At 36.6% G+C, this 23,686-nt stretch overlaps 5 protein-coding genes across 6 annotated transcripts; 3 read left to right on the top strand and 2 right to left on the bottom strand.

Annotated features, from left to right (window-relative positions):
* Window positions 1-2,208: 2,208 nt before the first annotated feature.
* On the top strand, window positions 2,209-5,711 carry LOC140821993 (probable LRR receptor-like serine/threonine-protein kinase At4g37250). The gene is made up of 2 exons (XM_073182697.1): window positions 2,209-3,961; window positions 4,911-5,711. The coding sequence occupies exons 1-2, from the start codon at window positions 2,317-2,319 to the stop codon at window positions 5,567-5,569; spliced, it is 2,304 nt and encodes a 767-aa protein (XP_073038798.1). The 5' UTR covers window positions 2,209-2,316; the 3' UTR covers window positions 5,570-5,711.
* Window positions 5,712-5,995: 284 nt separating this feature from the next.
* LOC140821807 (microtubule-associated protein RP/EB family member 1C) lies at window positions 5,996-8,253 on the top strand. Its single transcript, XM_073182412.1, has 6 exons — window positions 5,996-6,191; window positions 6,326-6,481; window positions 6,660-6,766; window positions 7,140-7,386; window positions 7,463-7,576; window positions 7,673-8,253. The coding sequence occupies exons 1-6, from the start codon at window positions 6,084-6,086 to the stop codon at window positions 7,949-7,951; spliced, it is 1,011 nt and encodes a 336-aa protein (XP_073038513.1). The 5' UTR covers window positions 5,996-6,083; the 3' UTR covers window positions 7,952-8,253.
* Window positions 8,254-12,515: 4,262 nt separating this feature from the next.
* On the bottom strand, window positions 12,516-15,060 carry LOC140822155 (cyclin-D3-2-like). 2 transcript variants are annotated; one of them, XM_073182904.1, is made up of 4 exons: window positions 14,156-15,060; window positions 13,578-13,779; window positions 13,280-13,410; window positions 12,516-13,152 (listed from the first exon to the last, which is right to left on the bottom strand). In XM_073182904.1, exons 1-4 carry the CDS (start codon window positions 14,630-14,632, stop codon window positions 12,871-12,873), a joined length of 1,092 nt encoding a protein of 363 aa, XP_073039005.1. In that variant the 5' UTR covers window positions 14,633-15,060; the 3' UTR covers window positions 12,516-12,870. The 2 variants fall into 2 exon arrangements, with proteins under 2 accessions (XP_073039005.1, XP_073039004.1); XM_073182903.1 differs by having other exon boundaries at window positions 12,521-13,152; window positions 14,132-15,050.
* A 1,185-nt stretch (window positions 15,061-16,245) lies between these two features.
* On the bottom strand, window positions 16,246-18,272 carry LOC140821959 (UPF0481 protein At3g47200-like). Its single transcript, XM_073182647.1, has one exon. It carries the CDS (start codon window positions 18,069-18,071, stop codon window positions 16,458-16,460), a length of 1,614 nt encoding a protein of 537 aa, XP_073038748.1. The 5' UTR covers window positions 18,072-18,272; the 3' UTR covers window positions 16,246-16,457.
* Window positions 18,273-19,631: 1,359 nt separating this feature from the next.
* On the top strand, window positions 19,632-21,880 carry LOC140822001 (tRNA-dihydrouridine(16/17) synthase [NAD(P)(+)]-like). Its single transcript, XM_073182706.1, has 3 exons — window positions 19,632-20,244; window positions 20,372-20,478; window positions 21,093-21,880. Exons 1-3 carry the CDS (start codon window positions 19,750-19,752, stop codon window positions 21,823-21,825), a joined length of 1,335 nt encoding a protein of 444 aa, XP_073038807.1. The 5' UTR covers window positions 19,632-19,749; the 3' UTR covers window positions 21,826-21,880.
* Window positions 21,881-23,686: the final 1,806 nt, after the last annotated feature.

Below are 23,686 nucleotides of genomic sequence, written 5' to 3'. Positions count from 1 at the left end.
TTTCCACCTTGAAAAAGAAAACTATAATTGTTGAATTTGTTGATAGAAACGTGTATATTAAATTTTGTTACACTTGACCTAGAGCTATTTAAAACACCATTCTAGGTATAGCTGCCAAGAGCTAATGAAGTAGATTTTTATTTTTTTGCCTAGAAAACTACAATTAATGAAAAGAATATAAAATTTCAAGTTGAGCATCAATTTTTAATTCGATGATTAATTCGTTAGATTAATTACAAATGTTATTTATCTGAAGGTACTATAAAAATAGTATGGAAGATTAAAATACTAATTAGGCTTAGAAATCCCAAATGATGCTTACTATTGAGGTTGGTTAGTCTAACTCATCTGTCGACGGTGGAAGGAAGTGTTGACATCAGCTCTTACTATAATTTTCACCCTTGTCTAGGTAGTTTATTGTAATCAATTTATTGCTACATTGTGCGTAGTGTAATTCCATATCCTTTCTTCATTATAATAATTATTCTTCAAAAATACTTGTGAGTAATTCCTAATTTTCATAGTAAGATCCACGTGAGTTAATTTATACTATATTTATTAAATGCAAAGTCTTAAAATTGGTATTCACAATATACCAAATTTACTTTATATTACAATACATATTAAAAAATTAAGCAAAAACTAATGTGAGACGGTCTCACGGGTCGTATTTTGTGAGACGAATATTTTATTTGGGTCATCCATGAAAATATATTACTTTTTATTGTGAATATCGATAGGGTTAACCCGTTAGACCGTCTCACAAGAGACCTACTCAAAAAATTAATACATGATAATAAATTGTGTGTCTATCGTATTAATTAACCACGATCCAACTCCCGCTTGTGTAAGGAGTTGGGCGCAATGGCATTTACTCCTCGCATTGAATGAAGGTAGCAACAAATTTCTCGAGTAGAGTGTTTTGTTCCAGCTGCTACCTCACGTCACAGATATTGAATAGCACATCTCTCATTCTTTTGGAAAGAAGTTTGTTAAGGAGGCTGAATAGTTTTTAGCTATGTAAAATCTTATAAAATATTATGTTGCGTTTTTTTCCTTTCCAAATCGAAGTAAATTTATTGGTGGTTTATAACACATTTGACAAAAATTTCTCAAGTAAGTTTGAGAGATGGTATCGGGTTTAAGTCTATTGCTGATAAACGAGTGTTCTTAAGCAGGAGATCCTATTAATGACTAATTTAATGTAGATGGTGAACTAATTTGGAATCTATGACAGTCGTCGTAAAAGTGGATAAAGCTACCATACAAGTCCATGCAAAAAGGTGACCAAAACTAGTGGTGAACTTTCTTAAATTCCAATTCCCAAACCAAGTTCAGGGTTTTTTTTTTCGTTTTAAGAAAAAATGATTGATTGGATCAAGATTATATCTTTTAAAATATTGGGCACACCCTTCTTCAATTGGATGGACGCTGTCTTTCCAACTCTTTTGAGTGGCGAGGGGTGCTCAAGAATTGTAGAGATAAAAAAAAAGAGCCAATTTGTTGATAAAGAAATGAAAAGCGTGGCATGTTTGTAATGGCTTCCATCTAACCTCTAGGTTCACTCCAAATCTCGTTCCAGTGGTCCAAAATATAAAAACCAATTATCTTAGCTTAATTGGGTATATGATAATACATTAATATAATATTTAAAAATACTTTAAAAAATTGATTATGAATTTTTCCTTTTCAAATTTACAAATTTTTTAAATATTTTTTCTAATATATGAACAATGCAATTATTTATAATTATAGTCATTTATGAAATTAATGTCAAAAGTTCGATTAAACGATGACATGTAATCAATTAATATTTTACGCTTCATTCCAAATAGTGTTTGAGTTACATTTTTATGATAGAACCCACAATCATTATATACTGTTAGTGAGCGCTGAGTATATTCCGGGTCAAAACCATGAATTCATCTTATTTTTAATGAAGTATAAACGTCCAATTAAGATCTGATTTTTAATGAAGTATAAACGTCGAAATTAAGATCTGAATCAAATTAAATTACATACAAATAGTTCCAAATCAGTTCCGATTGTCATGGGAACCAAAACATACTGCCAGTTTAGAACTGACGAAGTACTTTTTTATGCTGTGATCGGAATCCGAGGAGACTATATTTGGTAAGTAGATTTGGTTATTGGTGATCTGTTTATGTTCTTTAATACATGTTCTTTCTTTACCTCACGTGGCCCCTTTCCGTCTTAAATCTCAGTTAATCTTTTTTCACTATATTTCCTATCTTTCTCTCCCCCTTTTAACTCCTGTCTCGAACCAGCGAAAATGTGGGATCACTGTTTAGAAAAATGAACTACCAAAGCTATAGTCTGCTCCATTCATGGCGGTGGAGAATTCTAGCATGTATATTTCTACTTCGGGCACGGTCTTATGGGCTCAACATCGACGGGCTGTTCTTGCTTTCTTTCAAGTACGGTATTCTGAATGATCCGTTGGGTGTTATGAAAAACTGGAACCACCACGACGCCACACCATGTTCCTGGAATGGTGTCACCTGCGGCACATCCGGCTCGGGGGGTGCTTATTTTCGGGTTACGGGCCTGTCGTTGGCGAGTAGTGGGCTATTGGGTTCCATTCCAGCGACTCTTGGCAGGATAGAGCACTTGAGGTTCCTTAATCTTTCCAGCAATTCAATCAATGGTTCCATTCCTTCAACTCTCTTCCGTGCAACCGAGCTTCAAATTCTTGATATTTCCAACAACTTGATCTCCGGTGAACTGCCGGAGCTTGTGGGGAACCTGAAAAATCTCCGGGTTCTTGCTCTTTCAGACAATGCTCTAGAAGGGAACCTGCCGAGGAATTTAACGACTCTACAGAATCTGACTAGTGTTTTTTTGCAGAACAACTACTTATTTGGTTCACTACTTGGTGGGTTTGATTCAGTTCGGTCTTTAGATCTGTCCTCCAATTTGATCTACGGGTCCTTGCCTATGGAATTTGGAGGCAGTAATCTTGCATACTTCAACATTTCTTTTAACAGAATCTCCGGTGAAATTCCGCCGGAATTTGCTAACAAAATCCCTGGAAATGCTACCATCGACCTTTCGTTTAACAACCTGACGGGCCCGATTCCTGAATCTTTTATTTTCTTTAACCAGGAGACAAAATCTTATTCTGGTAACCCAGAATTATGCGGTCAGCCACTATCAAATCCCTGCTCCTTTCCATCTTCCATCGCAACTCAGCCCAATACTTATATACCTGAATCTCCACCTGCTATTGCCGCCATACCCCAATTTATCGACTCCATCCCCTCAGCTGCCGGCAATCAGCCTCAAGGAAGAGAAAACAAGCTCAAAATCGCAACTATTCTGGGAATTGTCGTCGGAGATGTCGTGGGTATATGCGTTGTGGCTGCGATTTTCCTGTACGTTTATCATCTGAAGAAACGAAAAACTACTGAAAATGAGGCAAAAGGGGAAAAGGACTTTGACTGGGCATCCTCCGCATCGTCCTCGGATGAAAACAATTGGCTGAAAACATGGCCATGTTTGAAGAAACAACACCACTCCGCCACCGAGGAAGACAAGGAAACATCCTCGGAAGCCACGAACTCCTCCCACATATCGAATTTGCCCAAGAATCATGATATGCATGCAAATCAAGAGAAGAAAAAGGGGGAGCTGGTAACGTTTGATGGGGAACAAGAACTGGAAATGGAGAGTTTGCTCAAGGCGTCAGCTTACATTATGGGGGCGTCGGGTTCGAGCATAATGTACAAAGCAGTCCTCGAAGACGGTACTGCATTGGCGGTCCGCCGGATTGGCGAGAGTGGCGTGGAACGTTTCAGAGATTTTCAGAATCAGGTCCGCGTGATTGCGAAACTAGTGCACCCGAATCTGGTCCGGATTCGAGGGTTCTATTGGGGTGCTGAGGAGAAGCTCGTTATCTATGAATTTGTCCCGAATGGCAGCCTCGCTAATGCTCGTTTCAGTAAGTTCCTTAAACCGATTGAATTTCTTGATCTTTACTCTTAATCATGCAACGCAATTGACCCAAGTCGTGTAATTCGAGCACAAATTTGATTACTTATTAATAAAGATACGATTTAATTTCAGATTTAGGTACTGAGGCTCGAACAGGATAACTAGTAACTACTGCTCCTATCAAACTGACTTTCACGATTGCATGCTTGAGAATTTTGGTGAGATAGCTAGTGAAATTTTGAGTTTAACCTGAATTGCATCGGACAGAAATTGTACAAAAATACGACTCAGAAAGACCTAATTACTATGAGTTGAGTTTTAGAGGAGCCAAACTGGCCTTGGCCAGTGTGCTCTATCATGCACTATTACGTCTGAGTTGTCTACTTTTAGGGAAAAACTTGGAAATCGAGCAGGAATGATGGATGAATCCACGTGTGAGAGTACTGAAAAGGACCGTAATTGTTTTCAACGTTAAAGCTGACATTTGAACGGTAAAGTTTGTTGAAACTTGAACAATGTTTTAAATGCTCACTCAGTTGTCTGCGTCAGCATCCATTGCATCTCAACCGGGTCTCAGGCTACTGCTTTTATTTATCAACATTTGGACCATTTTCGCACGAAAGCGATGTGTGTCTCGGGCCACCATCACCAAGACAATTGTCATTTTGTCATAGTCATTTACATGGAAAGGGGCCGGACTTCAACTATCATTTACTACGTACCACAATTAGTTTTGATCCAAGTGTAAGATCGTGCTTGGTTGATTTTCTATTGCCTTATTTTGGATTTGAAAGTTTTAAAATTAGTTTTTTAATATCTTTGAGACTACTTACAAAGCTTAATTATATTATTATAGTTTTACTTTATTTGGATATGGGAAGAAACTGTCATCAATTGTTGGGTCGTTTTATATAGACTAATAATTTGAGCGTGCACTTTTAATATGCGATTTTCAGGGAAAGCTGGATCTTCACCGAGTCATTTACCTTGGGAAACACGGCTTAAGATAGCGAAGGGCGTGGCCCGTGGGCTTTGCTACATCCATGAGAAGAAGCATGTCCATGGAAATTTAAAGCCTTCTAATATCCTATTCAGCCCTGACATGGAGCCCAAGATTGGAGATTTCGGGCTCGAGAGGCTTGTGTCAGATGAAAATAGTTCAAAGAACGGGGGCTCGAACCGAAACTTTGGTAGCCGGAGATCCACGGCCTCACGCGACAGCTTCCAAGATGTTGCCTCTGGTGCCACCCCGAGTCGAAGCCCGAGTGTGATGTGTGTATCCCCTTATCACGCACCCGAATCTCTACGAAACCTGAAGCCCAATGCGAAATGGGATGTGTTCTCCTTTGGTGTGGTGTTGCTAGAATTACTTGCCGGAAAAGTTGTCTTGCCAGCCGACGAAATGGGGACCGCTTTAGTCCTCGGTGCTTCCGTGTCAGCAGAGGGAGACAAGGGAAAAGTGTTGAAAATGGCTGACACGGCGATTCGTCCTGATTTGGAAGGAAAGGAGGAGGCCTTGTTGGCATTGTTTAAATTAGGGTACAATTGTGTGGCTCCTGTCCCACAAAAGAGACCATCCATGAAAGAGGTCCTTAGTACACTTGAAAAGTTTTAATCTTCATCGTACTTTTGCGCTCAGTGGTGACGATTAGTTGGATCCAAATGTTGAAAATCAGCATGCATGCATGCTTGACTAATTTGTTTTTTTTATTTTGTGACTATTATTGGAAATTTTTTACGGGTGTATTCAAGATTATTAAAACTTGGCAGTTTTCACTGAAATATTCTTAACTGTTATAAATACGTGTCAATTTTTTTTTTAAAAAAAGATATAATTTTAAAAACAATATTTCACCGATGTCATTTTTTCTACCTAAACTGTAAAATCCTCGCATTTAACATAGAGCCTTGTTTGTTTCCCCATGTCCAAATACACTAATGTGCCAGCCCGCCCGCCCCAGCCCAACCTAACCCAAATCCCATAAGAGTCCGGCCCAAAAAATTTGAATTACTAAAAGGAATACCCGCTCAACGTACACTTCAAAAAAAGAAAAAACACGCCCACATTTCCATTTTCCCACAAACCCACCATTTTCAAACCAAATCGAATAATTGAAACTTGGAAGAAAATGGCGACGAACATCGGAATGATGGATTCTGCATATTTCGTCGGTAGATCTGAAATTCTTGCGTGGATTAACTCTACTCTCCATCTCAACCTCTCCAAAGTCGAAGAGGTATGCAGAAGTTTCATTATCAAGCCCTAAATTCCCATTTTATGCAATTGAATTTAATTGCGTTTGGATCCTCCCAATGGGAGCCTGGATTTAGGCAATCAAGAGATCGTGTAATGCATTTATGTATCTTCCAGGCTTGCTCAGGTGCCGTTCACTGTCAGCTAATGGACGCTGCACACCCAGGGATGGTTCCTATGCACAAATTAAATTTCAACGCGAAGAACGAGTATGATATGATCCAGAATTATAAGGTCCTTCAAGATGTTTTCAACAAACTCAAAATCACTAAGGTGCCTACTACGTTCCGTCTTTTCATAATTTATCGACTTATCTATACTTATTATTATTGTTTTTTGTTTAACTGAATTTTTTCTATAGATTTCATCCTGTATCTCGTTTGCTCAGTGTTGTGGAAGTCTAACGAGTGCATCCGTTGCCTTTTGTGTTTGTATGTTGATGTGTGTACAGCATATTGAGGTCAACAAATTAATCAAAGGGAGGCCTCTGGACAACCTGGAGTTCATGCAGTGGTTGAAGCGATACTGCGATTGTGTTAACGGAGGGCTTATGAACAAGTGATATTTTTGTGCCAAAACTTATTTTGCTTTTCTAATTGCTAGATTTGGTCGAGTTTCCTGTGTTGATAAATGTGTACATACAAATATGAACAGTGTCCTAACTCTTCATGATTATTTGTTGTTATCTTTGTGTTTCTGAATTTATGAAACAGATGACAGACACTTCTTCTATTATGTTCTATTTGGCTTATAGAAAGTGTGGTCTATCTGGTCTTTAATGTTACTTTTTATTTTTGCTACTTTCATTCACATCTATCAAACGTCTCAGTGGTTTTCATCGGACATGTATCCCAAATAACTACATCTTTGGAAAGAGGAGAGGCTTGCCACATATATTTCAATTTAACTATCATTTACTCCATTTTTCCAGTTACAATCCTTCGGAAAGAAGGGAGGCTTGCAAGGGTGGAAAAGAATTGAGCAAGAAATCTGCACCGTCACAACCTTTATCTAGAAGTTCAGCAGCTGCACCCAAACACAGCTCCCACAATGGCCGAAGGATGGAGATAACTAATGCAAGTGCGGGAAGTAGTTTATCTGTCAAGACTGCCCGACCTTCTTCAAGCGGAGGGTCTTCTTCCCACAGTGAATCAGAGAAGACGATGTTTGAGCAACAGGTCAAAATGTATCCGTTATGGAAATGCAAAGCACTTTTGAATACTAAGAGGCTCATCGTTTCTAGATGTTTTGCAGATAGTAGAATTGAAGATATCAGTGGATAATCTTGAGAAGGAGAGGGACTTTTACTTTGCCAAGTTGAGGGATATTGAGATCTTCTGTCAGACCCCTGGGATCGAAAACACACCTGTACAACTTCAACTATTATAGTTCACTAAGCATTTGAACACGTTCTTGTGAGTTATATGGATTAAAATAGACCTCACGAAATTTTTTTTTCTGCAGGTTGTGGAAGCAATAAAGAGGATTTTGTACAGTGCAGATGATGATGACCCATCAATGGTTGAAGAAGCTGAGGTCATGATATCGAAGAGTCAGCAGGTAAAACAGTTGGATATCATAGCAGAAGAGGCGGAGGAGAAGCTGAAGGCTGATCCACAAAAGAGGAAAACAATTATTAATGTTGATGTCGATGCTGCTTCAGGCAATTCGTCGTCCCCAAGGCAAAGGATTTCTGAAGCTTCTGATGTCCACTGCAGCGAATCACCACTAATTAGTTATTAATTAATTGTCTTCTAAATATGATGAATGGGATGATGTTCTATCTGGTTCAGACTTCGGATTTCTCTCCCTTGTCAACTTTTCAAATGAAATCTTGTCCTAATGCGTAATACTAATACATAAACAAAATTTGAATTCAATATCATCTGCGTTGGGAGTTTGTGTTTATAGATTACTAAGGACACTTAATGTGTTGTGTTGTTTGAAAAGTATAAGAATAGTCTGTCTCGCCATTCTTCCTATAGAGCAAGAACCAGACAACTAGTATAAGAGATATATGGTTTTCTTGCATGCCATTACATGAAGTTGTGTACTCTTTGCAGTTCAGTTTATTGCTTTTATACAGTAGTCTGTTAGATTTGGATGGACATATTAGATTGCGTTTGGTTAATATGATAGATTATGAATGCTCAATTATATTAGGATTATCAAAGTGAAACGAGAGAATTAAAAACAGTTAGTACGTCACATTATGAATAATCATTATATTTTCTAGTAATAGAAAAATGTATTCATCTCATCGTGCAAGTAAGCTTATTCCACGAATAAAGAAGGCGCCATGATAAATGAATATTTTTCTTTGAATTTCATCTTTCATCTCTTTTTCCTTGGCTTTCCTTTTCTTTTTTTCTCTTTATGGGTTAGCGAGAAGAGGCCATTTTTCAACTAGAGACGAGACGGATATGGCTAAACCCAAGACTCGTCCCATGAAAAAAACTTTGACCCATTATCCGTCCTACCCCGATTAAATATTCTTCGAACCCGTCCCACCTCGAATACGAAACGAGTTCGGATAGACTTTTGAGACCCTAATTTTTTTTAAAATAAATACAGTAATCTTTCTTCTAACATGACTGAATTATGAAACATACAAGTCGCTAAATACAACACAATAAAAAATTAATTCATGTCTTCGACCACACTTAATAATACCAAACAAGTGTTTTCAAGATATAAAGAATTAAATAAAAAAAGAGTTGCTAGCTCTCCAAAAAATTCTTGACATCCCCAAAAATAAGTAATAACATAACTTAAACAGATCAATATAAAATCTGCGAGTAGGTGATATTTCAGACATATTTTTTCGGGATCATCTTACTTTTTATCAAGAACGGTGGGATAAGTTGGTAAACTACTTGAAGAATTAACTACAAAATTAAAGAAAGAAAGTATATTGAAAAATTAAAATTGTAATTTAAAACTGTAAAAAAAATGTAATTTAAAATTGTAAAAAATGTAATTTCAAGAAAAAAAATTATAGTAACAAAATTAAAAGGAAAGTACAATAACAAAATAAAACTGTGATTTATTTATCTTTATCTCACCACACAACCATCTTCGCTAGCACATCAATGCCTCCAAAGTCGTTCGATTAAGCCTACTAAGATGATGACCAACTATTCTTCAATTATTTTAAAAGCAGATTCAAATGCAACACTTGACATATGAATAGCTAAGACCATTATGGTTGAAGTAGGCTACTAAAAAATGAAAATTAATAAAACTAAAACCCTAAAGTATTTATATCAACATATAGGGGCGGGTATTATAAGACATATGACCCGTCCTATACCCGGACGGATATGAAAAATTGGACCCGAGATCCGTCCCATGACCCATTTAATACCCAAACCCTCCTCATACGCGCGGGTCCATTGCGGGTCTGGGTAAAACCCGGATCCATTGACGTCCCTGTTTTCAACCACCATTTATCATCATTCTGTCTCAACCTTATTTTGCTTCCACTTTCAGCATCACCTATTTTTTCTTCAGTGAAGTTTCCAACTTAACATCCTTACGATTTTCAGATATGGAACACCACCAATAAACTCCATCAAAAGATCACGCACCATGGGAACTACTTCGTCTCCTTGTCCTTATAGTAACACTGATTGAAGTCTTGAACGACTAATAGTCTAATACACGAGCTCTGATTTTCTTTTGGATTAATTTTTTTGGAATCACCCTTGATTTAATGGAGAGTTTGGCATTAATTCTTATATTCAATCACAATGAGTAAGTGTACATATTATTTTTATCCCTTCAACTGCATAAAGAATCATATATATTTTAGGGATGAAACTTTTATCAAGCAATCACATTAGGTTTAAATGTCAATCGATGACCATACAATGAATTAAATGTGCTCGAGCTTTGTAATAAAATAAATATTAGCTTTAATTTTTTTAATTAGAGAATTTTATGTTTTTTAAACTTTTACAATTAGCTCTGGATAATTAATCAATTACCACGTTATTAATTTGAAATAATCCATATATATGAGCCAGACACAATATTTAAACCTGGGATCAGACCAGAAATCAAATAAATGCCATACAGCTATTTTATTTATGAGATGCCTCGTACATTACTGACATAAATTTCAACTTGGTGTTGGCACATTGATGCCAATGAGATTATCCAAGAGAACCTCATTAAACAGGTGCCATCAGTTCTTGCTGACACCTTCATCAGAAAATAGCATTTGGATTTAATTCTTTTTTGAACTTTGAATCTTTCCTTTTCAGATAAATATATAATCACACCATTTTAACAAAATCCAAACACCTGTGTATTTATTAAATGGAGGTTCAGATGTTCATACTTTCATCAATGTTTTTGTTCTTTCATGATTGGTAGTTGAGAAATTTTATTTCCCATCGTCTCTTTAACCACGTCATGCAATTTCCTGTGTTTCTTCAATTCGAAAAAAGCTCACGATGTACTAATGCTCGACCATAAATATATTCGCAATGATAACCAGAAAAAAAAATCCTCAAGATTAGATTGACTTTAATGAAATTTTTTAGTTACTGGTGAGCAAATCTCGGTCGCGTTGGTCCTCTCGAGGAAGTTGCGACATGGAAATTTTCTTTCATGTAAAATTTACACAAAAGAAGTAACACTTGTGGGAAATATTTTCACTGTCCTAGGCCAACTATATTACTGCAAAGGCATGGCCGTACTCTGGTGTTCCCAGGTGATGTTGAGCATTCAAAAAACACCAAATCAGTACTGGATTTTTCATCCTTATTACTCAAACATCGATATGAAATGGGAACCATCGGCTCAACTTTTTCTCCCTCGTTTATTGATTTTCCTTTACAAACGTGATGTTGTTTGTTTCCATTATCAATAATGAACAACCACCCATTTTCACCCTTTCATTCACTCTTTCGGAATCTTGGGTCCAGACGACTATATCATAACCTAAACCTTAACTCGACTGTAGCTCAAATAATTCTAAGCTCGATCGCCGTCATACCCAAGTTTAAACCGATCCGAAGAGCTAGGATTTAAATTTTATGGCATAAATACTTACATATATGTTTCGTTTAGAGAAAGACACACACCGCACAGGGCATGCATATTAATATTACTTAATTTTTAACTTCCTTATATATGTGATCATGAGTTCAAATTAGTTTTACAATGGAGGAATCAGAGTGTCGATATGTCATAATGCTAAAATTTACTGTCGGAACAAATCCCAGAAAAATATTGTGATACCGCAGAAATTTACACTCAAAGTGAAATTATATATTTAGTTAACGGGTTCGATGAAACTATCTGTATCCCATGAAAGGAATGCGTGTCTACAAAAACATTCACATGCATTGAATTTTCAGTCATAAATTTGAAAAACACAAAAAATTGGATTGTTTTGACGACCATGCACGTGAAGAACACGTTTCTTACTAATATAGAAATAGAAATCAATCGTGGGTTATTATCAATAACTAAAGGATTTAAATACCGTGGATAGGACTTAAGTTTCACTTCTTCTTCTTCTTCTTTTTTTTTTTAAAAAAAAAAAGACTTTCCAAAAAAATGTTAGAAATACAACGTGAATCGTGGTGACCCATTTCTTGTGGAATTAGGATTAATTTCAATGCGGCCTTAATGATGGGTATGGACTTTTGACCAATCGAATCTGAGTTCAAAATCTGGTCCCAAACGCAAGAAGAGTTGACCTTAATGCTCCTACCCATCCCATGGTCCATTTTTGTACTACATTTTTTGATGTTTGCGCTGCAAAATAACTAGCAAACCTAATACCCACATGCTATGTGCAGTCAATTAACTCCACTGAATCATATATACATACTATTACCACAAATATCTCATTCCACTTTTAATCTACCTAACAATATCATTCATCTAAAAATTGAGATATTCATTTTGGAAATTGAGTTGTTGGTAATATATAGAAACAAATAGTTTCAGTGAAAGTTGTGCAATTTTCATTTAGTTGTGGATTATTTTTAAATATATCCGCTTACTTTGCAAAATATTATAGATTATCGTATAGATTGATGAATTGGAGAATTTATTGGTCAATGAAGTGCAGAACCAAGAAATAAAATTTCCCTTACAAAGTCAATTTGTTCTTGCTTAAAAATTGTTATTTGATTTAGAAAATATGTATGAAACTTTCTAAAAATGAAAAATTTATCGTTTAAAGTACACTTGTTTTGTCTGTTTATTTGAATAATTTTTTAAAAAAATTCTTTAGAAAAGAAGAGTAAAACAGCACATTGTCCATGCCAACCTGTCTCCACATTGAAAAGCTTACTTAATTCATTGATACCTCCTTTTGAGAAACAACCAAAGACAACACCCATCCCTGTCTCTGAATCTTTATCAAACCTATGCATCCTACTGTTTGTATGTGGCATACATAGACTTATGTCCTGAATGAATTCAGATTCATTCACTATAATATGGTCACTCAACATACCAAGAAACTCCATTTTATCTGTCTCAACAATCTCAAGCACCACTCTCAATCTAAGAGGTCATACGTTGATCTCATCCATCAACGGGATAGGCATGGAATACATCAAAATTTTTAATCCATAATCATAGGATGGCATTTTATTATGATCGAAAAAACATAGGAAAAACGAGGATAGGATTGTTCAATGTGGATGGTCGGTCACACCAACAGGCAAATTACTGCTTAATGAAGCTACTACGGTGTGCTGATTCAGAATTCTGCTTCTCTTAAATAATGGCTCCGGAGAGGATGAACCAGGCGAAACATATGCCCATGAGTCATTCGAACTATCGGAGCTGAAATATGAATCGATCACACCACTTGGGCTACTGAGTATGAAGTTGTACTTTCTCTTGTGGCAAGGCCTGCGATTATGGTCATCCATTAGCTCCAGAATGAGTGTATGGCAAGCATCGACCTTGTCCTGTAACAATCCCCGATTTCACAATCAAGAATCAGTGAAACTTCAAATTTTGGTTACAATAACTGAGGAGATGCTAACAGATGACCAGAATTCTGAATATGAACAAAAAGCGAAGAGATAAACAGACCTTGCTAGTTTTTAGCACGGTCACGAGTTGGTTTTCGTATTCCGGGGCAACAGAAGGCTGGACCTCTCTTATAACATACTTCATTGTTGCAGCAGCAATGACAGAAGGAAGAAAATGCACGAACCTACAATCTGCAATTACACATGGATAAATAATTAGAAATCAATAGACAGAAACTCCTGGAAATTCAGCTTAGAATCATGGTCTTACATCGATTCATTCACTTAAATTCACAGAGCAATAATCCATTCTGCTGAAGTAAACATGCGTTATTGTCAAACTAACCAATTCCACGTACCGGTTACGATAGTGAGTATGAGACTCTCACAGCTCCTCAAGAACTCGGTGTGTAAATTGGTGATCAATCCAAATCTCCTCACAAAGTGGTCAAAGAATGAGAGTGGTGTAACGAGATTCACCTTCCATTTAAGCGTCGAGAGCACCAATAGCTCCCCTCTCTGTATCGTCTTTGCCTCGAAAACATACTTGGATTCTTCCACCTAAATGTCGTCCAAATAAAATCAAGTCAATATCACCATAAATTCGCCACAATAAGGAATTAGACGAAGATAATTTGAATAAATGATGAGCTTGACAAGGTAATGCACACACATACACTATTTGAGTATAAATGTATACCGTATACATCTGCTAACAAATGCATTTAATCACCAGAAAGCAACACTGAATATAACTACGACTCAGATCTTTAAGATATCAAGTAACGGAAGAAACCACCCTTGTCCACATCTTTAGGCATTATCAAAATTGGCACTAACAAATGGATTAATTTTCCACAAGCACATTTGTCCGAACATACTAAAAAAGCGAAATGCCCATCAAGAAACGTACTTGAAGGTCTAACAGAAGAGGCACTTGAGTTTCCTCCAGTTTTGCAGCTATAGAAAGACAAGCCACAGCAGCCAGTTGACTCATCCATGGCTTATCTTTCTGAAAACAAGGGCTTGACACGAATCTGTCATAGCATAACACAGCTAAAACACCAGTCGTGACAGTGAACCCGTAATGGGCAATCACCTTCAACATCCATTTAACAGCCTCTTTTCTCCCCGTACCCAAAAACCCATCAGAATTAATTTCATGACATCTCAGTTCCGCCTGATCTTTTTCCTTGATCAGAAGGGTGACAACCTCATCATCTTCCCAGGAAAAATAACTCTCGCATAGAAAAGGCAAGTGCTTTTCTTCAATCTCATTAAAATCAAAAATATCCAAACCCGAATATTCATCAAAACGCTCTTCCTCACAGTAAAGGTCGTCAAGAATTGAATTTTGGACAAGGGACTTTTGTTCTTGGAAATGGGAAACCATCTTCTTCTGGGAAGAAGACATTGGAGCCTAGGCTCATTATCCTCAGGACAAGAAGATAAAGCTCGAAATATTGAATCTTTGGCTCATTATCACACCTCGCGTCTGATTCTCTCTTTTTCCGCCCTTCGTTCCCTTTCTCCTTCTGGTACCGAAAAGGAGAGCGACGCAGAGAGCTAGGAGGCTAAAGAGGAGTGTCCGAGGGATTTTATACTTTTATACGTGAACATTCTCACGCCTCTTCTTTTTCCCCTTTTTTTTATTTCATTTTCTTGGAGGAATTTTCGGAATTTTGGCGCCGAGCAAAAGTTGGCATTGAAATAAGGAATAACTCCTTGTTATTCATTACGCAGGGTCGGGCCGTGCGGGCTGGGATCAGCCCACATGGACTGCATGGGCTTTCCAGATATTATATTTTACTTTGCCTGGATCCATCTGGCCCAAAAAAGTTTGGTCAGGTTTGAACGGTCAAACAAAGTACAAAATTGTTGGGAACCATCTCAATAATATAATAATCATTTAGTATCTAATATCATTTTATATATTTTTAACTTGCATAATTATTATATTAGTTATTTTATAATATTTTTACAAAAGCAAAAACTTGTGTGAGACGGTATCACGGGTCGTATTTGTGAGACGGATCTCTTATTTGGATCACCCATGAAAAAGTATTACTTTTTATGCTAAGAGTATTACTTTTTATTGTTAATATGGGTAGGGTAGACTCGTCTCACAAATTATGATCCGTGAGACGGTCTCACATGAGACTCACTCATTTTTATAATTGTACAATTTCATTCATATAATATTATTAGGTGGGTGAAGAAATATGTCTAATACAGAGGTATGGGTGTAACCAAAAAAATTTCACATTGGGACGACAGATCCAATAATAAAATAAAATAATATAAATTATATATTTAAAATGAAACAGAAAATCATAGAAACTAAACGAAAAAATTCGAAAAACTTCACAATTATTATCAAGAAACTCATAATTGCAAACATCAACTAAATCAAGTAGCTCAAAACAGAATTAAATCTAGTTTAAAGAAAAACAAAAATCAAGTTAAAAATTGAACTTTTGTAGCGAGCGAGAAGAAACTTGAATGAGAAAATGATTTGAAGAATTGGATGTGCTTCCTCTACTTTAATTTTAATTGAAAAACAATTTTATAAATCAAACAAACCAAATCCCACAAATATATTTAAGAAAATAGACTTGACCAAGTATATACAAATATATTTAAGAAAATCAGCTGCTACAAGTCTCACTAATCAAAAAATTTAACATGGTCTAAAATTATATATACATACATATGTTAACTGATAAAGAAAAAATATGGTTTAACCCACCTCTGCTTTTTGGGTGACTCTCACCGAATGCAAACCATACATAATATCATCACACAATACGGCAAAAACTTGTGTAAGACGGTCTCACGGATCGTATTTGTGAGACGGATCTCTTATTTGGGTCATCCATGAAAAATATTACTTTTTATGCTAAGAATATTGTTTTTTATTGTGAATATCGGTAGGGTTGACCCGTCTCACAAATAAAGATTCGTGAGACCATCTCACAAGAAACCTTCTTGACAGAAGAATTGGTAAAATCAAGATTGAAAAATCCGTGTAAATAATAATGTCAAACTTCATTAAAATATATTTTTTAAATAATTAATCCCAGATGCGGCAATAACCATGCATACCTCTTCAACATACATACCATTTTATATGTAAAGGAGTCCAAAACATCAAATCCACACTAAAAAAAAAAAAAAAAAAAAGATCAATTGAAAACTTTGGCAACAGCAGCAAAAGAATGCAAATCTGCAAGCGGGCGTCATGAGCCAAGTGGCCTATAATAACCGTAGATACCGTAAAATGTTTGTGAAGATGTTAGCAGCAGCAACACAACTGCAGCAACAAAGGAGATAATGGCCCATGGATTACTGAAGTACTTTGATTTCAAAGTAGCCCTCCAAGCATTCCATCTATACTCGTAATACCGATTCACTTGTTCAGACAACCTCGAGAAATTGCTGTCATTTATGTCAAAAACCACCTCTTGACATAGCCGATTGAATAGGTCGGCGACCTCGGCATCACTCCCTAGCCAATGCTCAATAATGCCACAATAATGCAGGTAACTAACATCGGCTGCCGAGTCAATAAGGTTGTCCATGAAGATCACGTACGATGTTATGTCGTTTGAACAGTCTAAGTGGCATTGTTCGTACGCTATGAGGTTCAGGAAGAGCGATTTTGTGCCATCGTGGATCAAGAGTCGGGGAATCTTGAGTACTCCTTTATTGAATTTTATATCCCAGAATCTGTCTGTTTTCCTTCTCTTACATTTGATCCCTGCATCTTTTAATTCTGTGACACAGTGAATGAGTTGCTGCCGTCTCTTATCTGCCACCCGATTTGTGTGCGACCACCGTTTGATCCATATTCGAGGAGTTGGTTTGGGACCGACTCGAATGGCTAAAAGGCTCCTTCTGAAGATTTCGAGACAGTGGAGTCCACCCTGCAACGTTAACGGATCAAAAGTACTCGGATTTCCAATTGATGATTCAACTTTTTTCCTATCGCGCTTAGTTAATGGCTCATCCGTAGGCATCAACGGATCGAAAAACCGAAGTGCCAGTCGCGCCACGACACCTTTCTGGTCAGGATTTCCAGACTGAAGGCCTAAAAGCCTGTCCAATACAAAGAGAGGGATCTGATTCTCCAGCATTATCATGTCCCGTTGAGTCGAATGCATAGAACCCCGCATCGCAAAAACGGGATCGTACCTTGAGTACCCAAGTTGCGTAAACCCTCCGGCCATACCACAAAGGAGCTCGAGAATGAAACACGAGTCGAGCACCATCATCTCCACAAACTCGTTGCTACTTAAACAGATAGCCCCTTCATAACAAGCTCGAATTCTTTCTTCAAGCTCTTTAACAGCGTCCAAATATATTGTTATGTCTTGATTCATTCTATGAAGAATCCGATAAACAGCTCGCCATTTATGCTGGTCCATGTTTCTTAAACGCTTCTTGCCATGATGATAAGGGCCAAGAGACACAATCTGAGGAATATAGGCCTTATCGTCACCATCTCTTAGACAATTAGGTATCCTATAAATACATAGTTTTGCCCATGAGCTCGCAGCATCGTCTTTTTGAGCTTGATCGAGCTTCTCTTTTATATTGACCACCCACTCATACTCAGGAGTCTTGAGCTGATCCTGCTCAACTTGGCCACTCTCTTCTTTTTTAATTGGAACTTCAATCGAATTCGATCCCTTACTTTCCTGTCTGATCTGACCATTGATTTCTTGAAGAAACTCGACGGATCTTGGAACCGTGGGACTTTGTGCATTATGAATCCCAGTTTCTACTGCTTGATTCAGCTTGAGGGTTATCAGATACCAACTTAAAAGCTCTTTGTTGAATACAGCCACCATTTTTTTGGATTATGGTACGAGATCTGTTGAGTGTAACTGTGTAAGAACGAAGCTGATTTATTGACATTTTTTTTGGTTCGATTGATGCCCTTTTGTCTTTAGAATAAAGTTTTTTATTTATTTATAAACTTAGTTTTACTTTTTCAAAAAAAAAAAATCTGAAAACATTATAAGTATTGTTATGAATCAGAAAACAAAAAGGTTTCCATATTCATAGATCAAAATGGAGCATTAGTTTTTTGAATTCTGTTGTTCTATTACGTCCTTGATTATTAATTTTAAGTTATCGATCTCTTACTTGACGGAAAATTATCTTGAATGTGTGGACATAGAAGACTAATAATAATTATATCTTATTTCATGCTAAAGACAAAATGAAAAATGGCAATTGCTTGGAAATTTCCTCGATCAAGTTGCATGATTGCTGGGAACATGTGGGCTCATGCATTTGCTGGAAATTGCCATATGATACCAACCATCTGTAATTCAAATTTCAAATAATCATTTTATTTAGCCACATGCTTCATTAATCCGTCCTACTAAATTCCCATTTTCCATGTTTTCACCACGAAATATTAAAAAAAAATAAAGTTCCCAAATTCTGAGTTGTTGTAGTAGGTTATTATTTTATAAATTATCAGGAAACAGTTCTTAATATCTCATAGATTTTGTTTAACATTAAATATAACACCAACTATGATGGAAAAATTGTTTCAATCAAACAGAATCCACTTTCACTAGTAATAATATTTTTAACTTATTCATTAAATCACAACTTTGATTAAGAGGACTGACGAACTTTCACAAGAATCTACAAGTTGCAGCGAGAAACTTGAAAATTATTTACCGCTACTTTTGATTTTAGTGATGCAGTTGAGAGCATTTTCGATATTTTGTGATGATGGTTGCAAAACGCACAAATATATCCAATTTGTCTATAATGACAACAGAAATTAGAGTTTGCCATGTTTATAAGGTTGCAGTGAAACAAAATTTTAGTATTATATGAAATACATTGCACGAAACATTCGAGCTTGAGTAGTTGAATTTTTTTTCGAGTCGAGCTGTGGAGCTCGGGTGCTACTCCAGTTCGACTCAGCTCGATTGCACCTTTAGCTGAGACTCGAACCCTAGCTTTTTTTGCACAACAAGCACATTACCACTGCACTATCATATATTTCAATGAATACTTGTGTAAAAAATTAAATAAAAATGTAAATTTTGGGTTGAGTTTGAGTCAAGTTTTTATATTTGCATCGAGTTTTTTACATTTGTGTCGAATTTGGGTTGAACTTGGTAATTTGTATCGAATTTTTTACGTTTAGTCAAGTTTTTAAATTTTAAATCGAGTTTTTTTTACATTTGAATAAAAAAAATCAATTTTGGTTAAGTTTTCATCGTTGAGTCGAGTTTTGAGGTTAACTTGTTTGGTGTAATTTTGGGATGAGGTTTTTAGGGATTAGTTTTTTTGGGTAGAATTTTGTTTTTGAGGTGGTGGGTTGAACTTGGAGTGAAATTTTTATTTGGACAAAATTAAAACTTAATCAATTCCCAATTCCCTCATTTTCCCCTTAAAATAAAATGATGTAATATGTAATTATTTGTTTCCTGAACGAAATCATATAATCCGTTATCCTCGACGTTGACGATAACATGTGCATCAAAAATTCGAAGCTTCATGCAGAAGTTGTCGTGCTATGGGTCAGGTTTAATCATCCCCGTTAACCCATTTTCCAACAGCAGGCATCGCCGCCTCCGTTTTGATTCCAGCGGTGATGGGTACCCGGAGAGATGTAAACCCATTCCGCCTATCTCCAAGATCCATCTCAACCCAAACCCGAATTCCAAACCTTTCGACTTATTCGTGGCGGCCGCACAAACCCAACCCCTTTTGCCACACACCGTTCCCACTGGCACCGAGGTCAATTTCCGCTTTTCTGGAACTACGACTCTCGCCTCCGGGACAGATTCCATCCCTTTGGATGCCTGGACCCACTGGAAGAAATTGGGACGGCCCAAATTCATCGTAGCCCCTATGGTGGACCATTCCGAGCTACCGTTCCGTTTGCTCTGCAGGAAGTACGGTGCCCACGCCGCTTACACTCCGATGCTTCATGCCAGGGTTTTCAACGAAAACCCAAGATATCGCTCTCGAGAATTCTCAACCTGTAAGGTATAGATGGTAAATTTTGGCTATTGGACTGAGATTGAAGCACATACGTGGTGAATTAATTGTTGATTTTGCGTGATTGGACACCCTTCAATAGCTTTGACTGGGTCTTATATGAATTGGCTTGCAGGAGGATAGGCCGTTGTTTGTGCAGTTCTGTGCAAATAATCCGGATGTTTTGCTGGAGGCCGCGCAGAGAATGGAGCCTTACTGTGATTATGTTGACATTAACTTGGGGTAACATGCTTGATCTCAATTGTCTGAAGCTACAGAAAGCTTCGAATTTTTCATCTGAATATCACTATTTTAGCTTTTTAAATCTAATTCTGTAACAATGTTTCGTACTATCATGTAATTGTTCTCCCCTGTTGGGATGTTAATGATGAAGATTTGAATTGATTTATCATTATGCCGTTTTGTTTTGTGGTGTCATTGTATTGAAGAAGGTTCACTTCCAATCAGACGCTGTCTGAACTTCACTTTACTAACCCTGTAAATCAGTCTCAAGTAGTCAGTCAAAATCCACACAACTGAGGATCCGGGAGAAACATTTATGGGGTGTTGGAGGCTATAATTTTTCTTATCTATTAGCTGTTCATTTTGTTAATCTCTCTCGAAGAATATATGGCATGCTACATTGCATAGCGATGATCCATTCTTCCTCTTCATTATCATGTGAAGTAGTCAATGACAAGCGAGTGTACAATGTGTAAAGAATTGTTATGATTCTTGCTTCAATCCGCAAAAAAAATATTAATCTGGCCATTCATTTTTTTATTTTTCCTCGGCATATGATACCGGTAACAAAAAAAAAATATCTCAGTGTGTTTCTATTTATACTTGTTGCGCAGGTGCCCACAAAATTTTGCAAAACGTGGCAATTATGGTGCTTACCTCATGTCAAATCTCCCCCTCGTCAAGTCTCTGGTGGAAAAATTGGCTAAAAACCTGCGCATTCCTGTTTCATGCAAAATTCGAATATTTCCAGATCTGCAAGACACCATCAACTACGCCAAATTGTTGGAGGACGCTGGTTGTTCTCTTCTGGCCGTACATGGTCGTACAATAGACCAAAAAGACCAGAAAACGATCCGGGCCAACTGGGATGTCATAAAAGCAGTCAGGAAAGTGGTTAGCATACCCGTCCTTGCGAATGGAAATATACGACACATTGATGATGTATGGCTGTGCTTGGAAGAGACCGGAGTTGAAGGGGTGCTGTCAGCTGAAGCAATACTCGAAAATCCAGCTCTTTTCGCTGGATACAGACTGACTGATGAACTTGTGTTGGGGAATGGAGAAATGGTGAAAGATTTGAAACTGGACCAGGGAGAATTGGTGGTGGAGTATTTGAAGCTGTGTGAGAGATATCCAGTTTCTTGGGGGATTATAGTTTCTCATGTGCATAAAATGTTAGGGGATTGGTTCAGAATACATCCAAATGTAAGAGACGAGTTCAATGCGCAGAAGAGTCTCACGTTTGAATACCTTTACGAGATGGTGTTTAGGCTTCGGGAACTTGGTGTCAAGTTACCTCTTTGTGTTTCCGATACTAATCTCCACAGATTACATTGTATCAAGTGAGAATGTTCGATTTGTCAAATGTGATGGAGTTTTTTAGCAAAGATTTTGTGGATGCTAAACCATATGTTTCAGTTTGTTTTGATTCCATTTTTATGAATTCGATTTAATTTAAGTCGATAATTTTTTTAATCGACTTCGTTTCTGGGAATTGAGACCAATGGCGCTTAGGTCTTCAACCTACTTTATTTTATATATTCTTTAAAAAATTATTTGTTAATTTGTTTAATTATCTCTATCTTCATACTTGGTATCAACTTTGTTCTTCGACAAAAATAACATCTTTGTAAAATTGAGTGCATCTTTTGGTAGTTATTTATTTAAGAAAATGTAACTTTTCAAAAAAATTCTTTATCTTCTATTTTTATATTAAGATTTTTGTGTTGTTTTTTATTTTATCGTTTCTTTTTTGTGCTAGTATTATATTAAAAGTAAGGTGAAAGGTTAAATATATTGGCATGTTGGGATGTAAATAAACCAAATCGTTTGCAAGTTATTCAGAGTTCGACTCTATTAAAAGCGTGTTTGAGTTCGTTTGTTAATCATATCAAGCCAAACTCAAAATCGATTTTGAAAGGAATACTTTATTCCTTTATTATTTTGCTAAATTGATAATATCAATTTATGATTTTGCCTTTCTAGATTATTGTTTGATTTATTTTTAGATTATAAAATCTTGCTTGATTTATTTATAGATGATAAGATCTTGCTTGATTTATATCTAGATATTATATGATTTGTTTTCATATGATTTTTATCTCTAAGATATTTTATCTTTGTTTAAAAGAGTGTTATATCTAATGAAATCTTGTTTTCCATATTTTCTAGGACTACTTTTTGGGAAGATAATTATGTCAATATATGTGAAAGCACACATATATATACAAGTGTGGTGTACGGCAGAGAGGGTGTGGTTTTAGAGAGAAAAGAGGCTTGAGAGAGAAAAGGGTTTTTTGGAGAGGAGAGAGTTGGACTAGGAAGCTTTTCACATAGAAGAAATTACAAAAGTCCAACACATATTTGCTCTACATTTTTATGTGATCGGGTTGTCACTTTATTGTGTAGGTGCTGAAGTTTTGTGTGATTGTGGATCACTTTGTTGTGAAGAGAAGCTGCTGGAGTTTTTGGGAGTCTTCGGGAAGGTCGGCAGAGGAGTTCTTACATAGAAGAATATACGAAAGCCGAGCCTATTTTTGATGAGAAGTTTTCGTGTGATCGATTGATCACTTTGCAACGCAGAAAGCTGCTGGAGCATTTTCTGAACACACAAGTTCAGTATTGGAGATTTTCGTGTGAAGTGTTTGAGTGATTGATTCACAGATTTTCCGTGTTGCCGATTGGTGTTGCCAACACTCGGAGACAACACTGACGCAGAGTGTTGGACGAAGAGTGGTTGTGTTTGTTTTAAGCAATACGTTTTTTATTTTATGCATCTAGTTTTTATGTGGTTTATTTTGATGCATTTTTAATTCCTTGGAGTGTAAAGGAATTTGCTTTTGTTTTCTCACTAGTATTGTTTTTGGTGTAAACGATTTACATAATTTTTCTAGTGAAATTTTTGCCATGAGGCATCGCACAAGTATTCGTACTTGTGCATAATTTAAAGCTGGTGTTTATTCATTAAAATTATATTTGTGTGTTAATAATTAATTTCCGCTGCATGTTGTGTGCTCGTGTTAACAACACCAGAGCACAACACTAACTTCTGATACACACATTATAATAATGTTTTTATATTTATTTCCTGCACAACAACAATTCCTTACAAGTGGTATCAGAGCCAACGCTTGATACACTAAGTGATTGATTCTGGTTTATTGTTGTTTTCTTTTTTCAGGAAATTTAACAGAATCCCGATGGACGT

Source organism: Primulina eburnea, unplaced genomic scaffold (assembly GCF_022965805.1).
Source record: "Primulina eburnea isolate SZY01 unplaced genomic scaffold, ASM2296580v1 ctg739_ERROPOS11973397, whole genome shotgun sequence".
Lineage (NCBI taxonomy): Eukaryota > Viridiplantae > Streptophyta > Magnoliopsida > Lamiales > Gesneriaceae > Primulina > Primulina eburnea.
Note: the sequence above shows the minus strand (reverse complement) of the source record. Positions and strands in the feature narration are given on the sequence as shown.

Bases quoted from the DNA above. Each gene is read 5' to 3' on its own strand.
- LOC140821959 (XM_073182647.1), bottom strand. From the start codon at position 18,071: ATGGTGGCTGTATTCAACAAAGAGCTTTTAAGTTGGTATCTGATAACC.
- LOC140821807 (XM_073182412.1), top strand. From the start codon at position 6,084: ATGGCGACGAACATCGGAATGATGGATTCTGCATATTTCGTCGGTAGA. The intron at 6,482-6,659 runs GTGCCTACTACG...ATGTGTGTACAG, and splicing joins ACAAACTCAAAATCACTAAG to CATATTGAGGTCAACAAATT. The intron at 6,767-7,139 runs GTGATATTTTTG...CCATTTTTCCAG, and splicing joins AACGGAGGGCTTATGAACAA to TTACAATCCTTCGGAAAGAA.
- LOC140821993 (XM_073182697.1), top strand. From the start codon at position 2,317: ATGAACTACCAAAGCTATAGTCTGCTCCATTCATGGCGGTGGAGAATT. The intron at 3,962-4,910 runs GTAAGTTCCTTA...TGCGATTTTCAG, and splicing joins CCTCGCTAATGCTCGTTTCA to GGAAAGCTGGATCTTCACCG.
- LOC140822155 (XM_073182903.1), bottom strand. From the start codon at position 14,632: ATGTCTTCTTCCCAGAAGAAGATGGTTTCCCATTTCCAAGAACAAAAG. The intron at 13,780-14,131 runs GTACGTTTCTTG...GACGACATTTAG, and splicing joins CTCTTCTGTTAGACCTTCAA to GTGGAAGAATCCAAGTATGT. The intron at 13,153-13,279 runs GTCTGTTTATCT...GGATTGTTACAG, and splicing joins CCGTGCTAAAAACTAGCAAG to GACAAGGTCGATGCTTGCCA.
- LOC140822001 (XM_073182706.1), top strand. From the start codon at position 19,750: ATGCAGAAGTTGTCGTGCTATGGGTCAGGTTTAATCATCCCCGTTAAC. The intron at 20,245-20,371 runs GTATAGATGGTA...ATTGGCTTGCAG, and splicing joins GAGAATTCTCAACCTGTAAG to GAGGATAGGCCGTTGTTTGT. The intron at 20,479-21,092 runs GTAACATGCTTG...CTTGTTGCGCAG, and splicing joins TATGTTGACATTAACTTGGG to GTGCCCACAAAATTTTGCAA.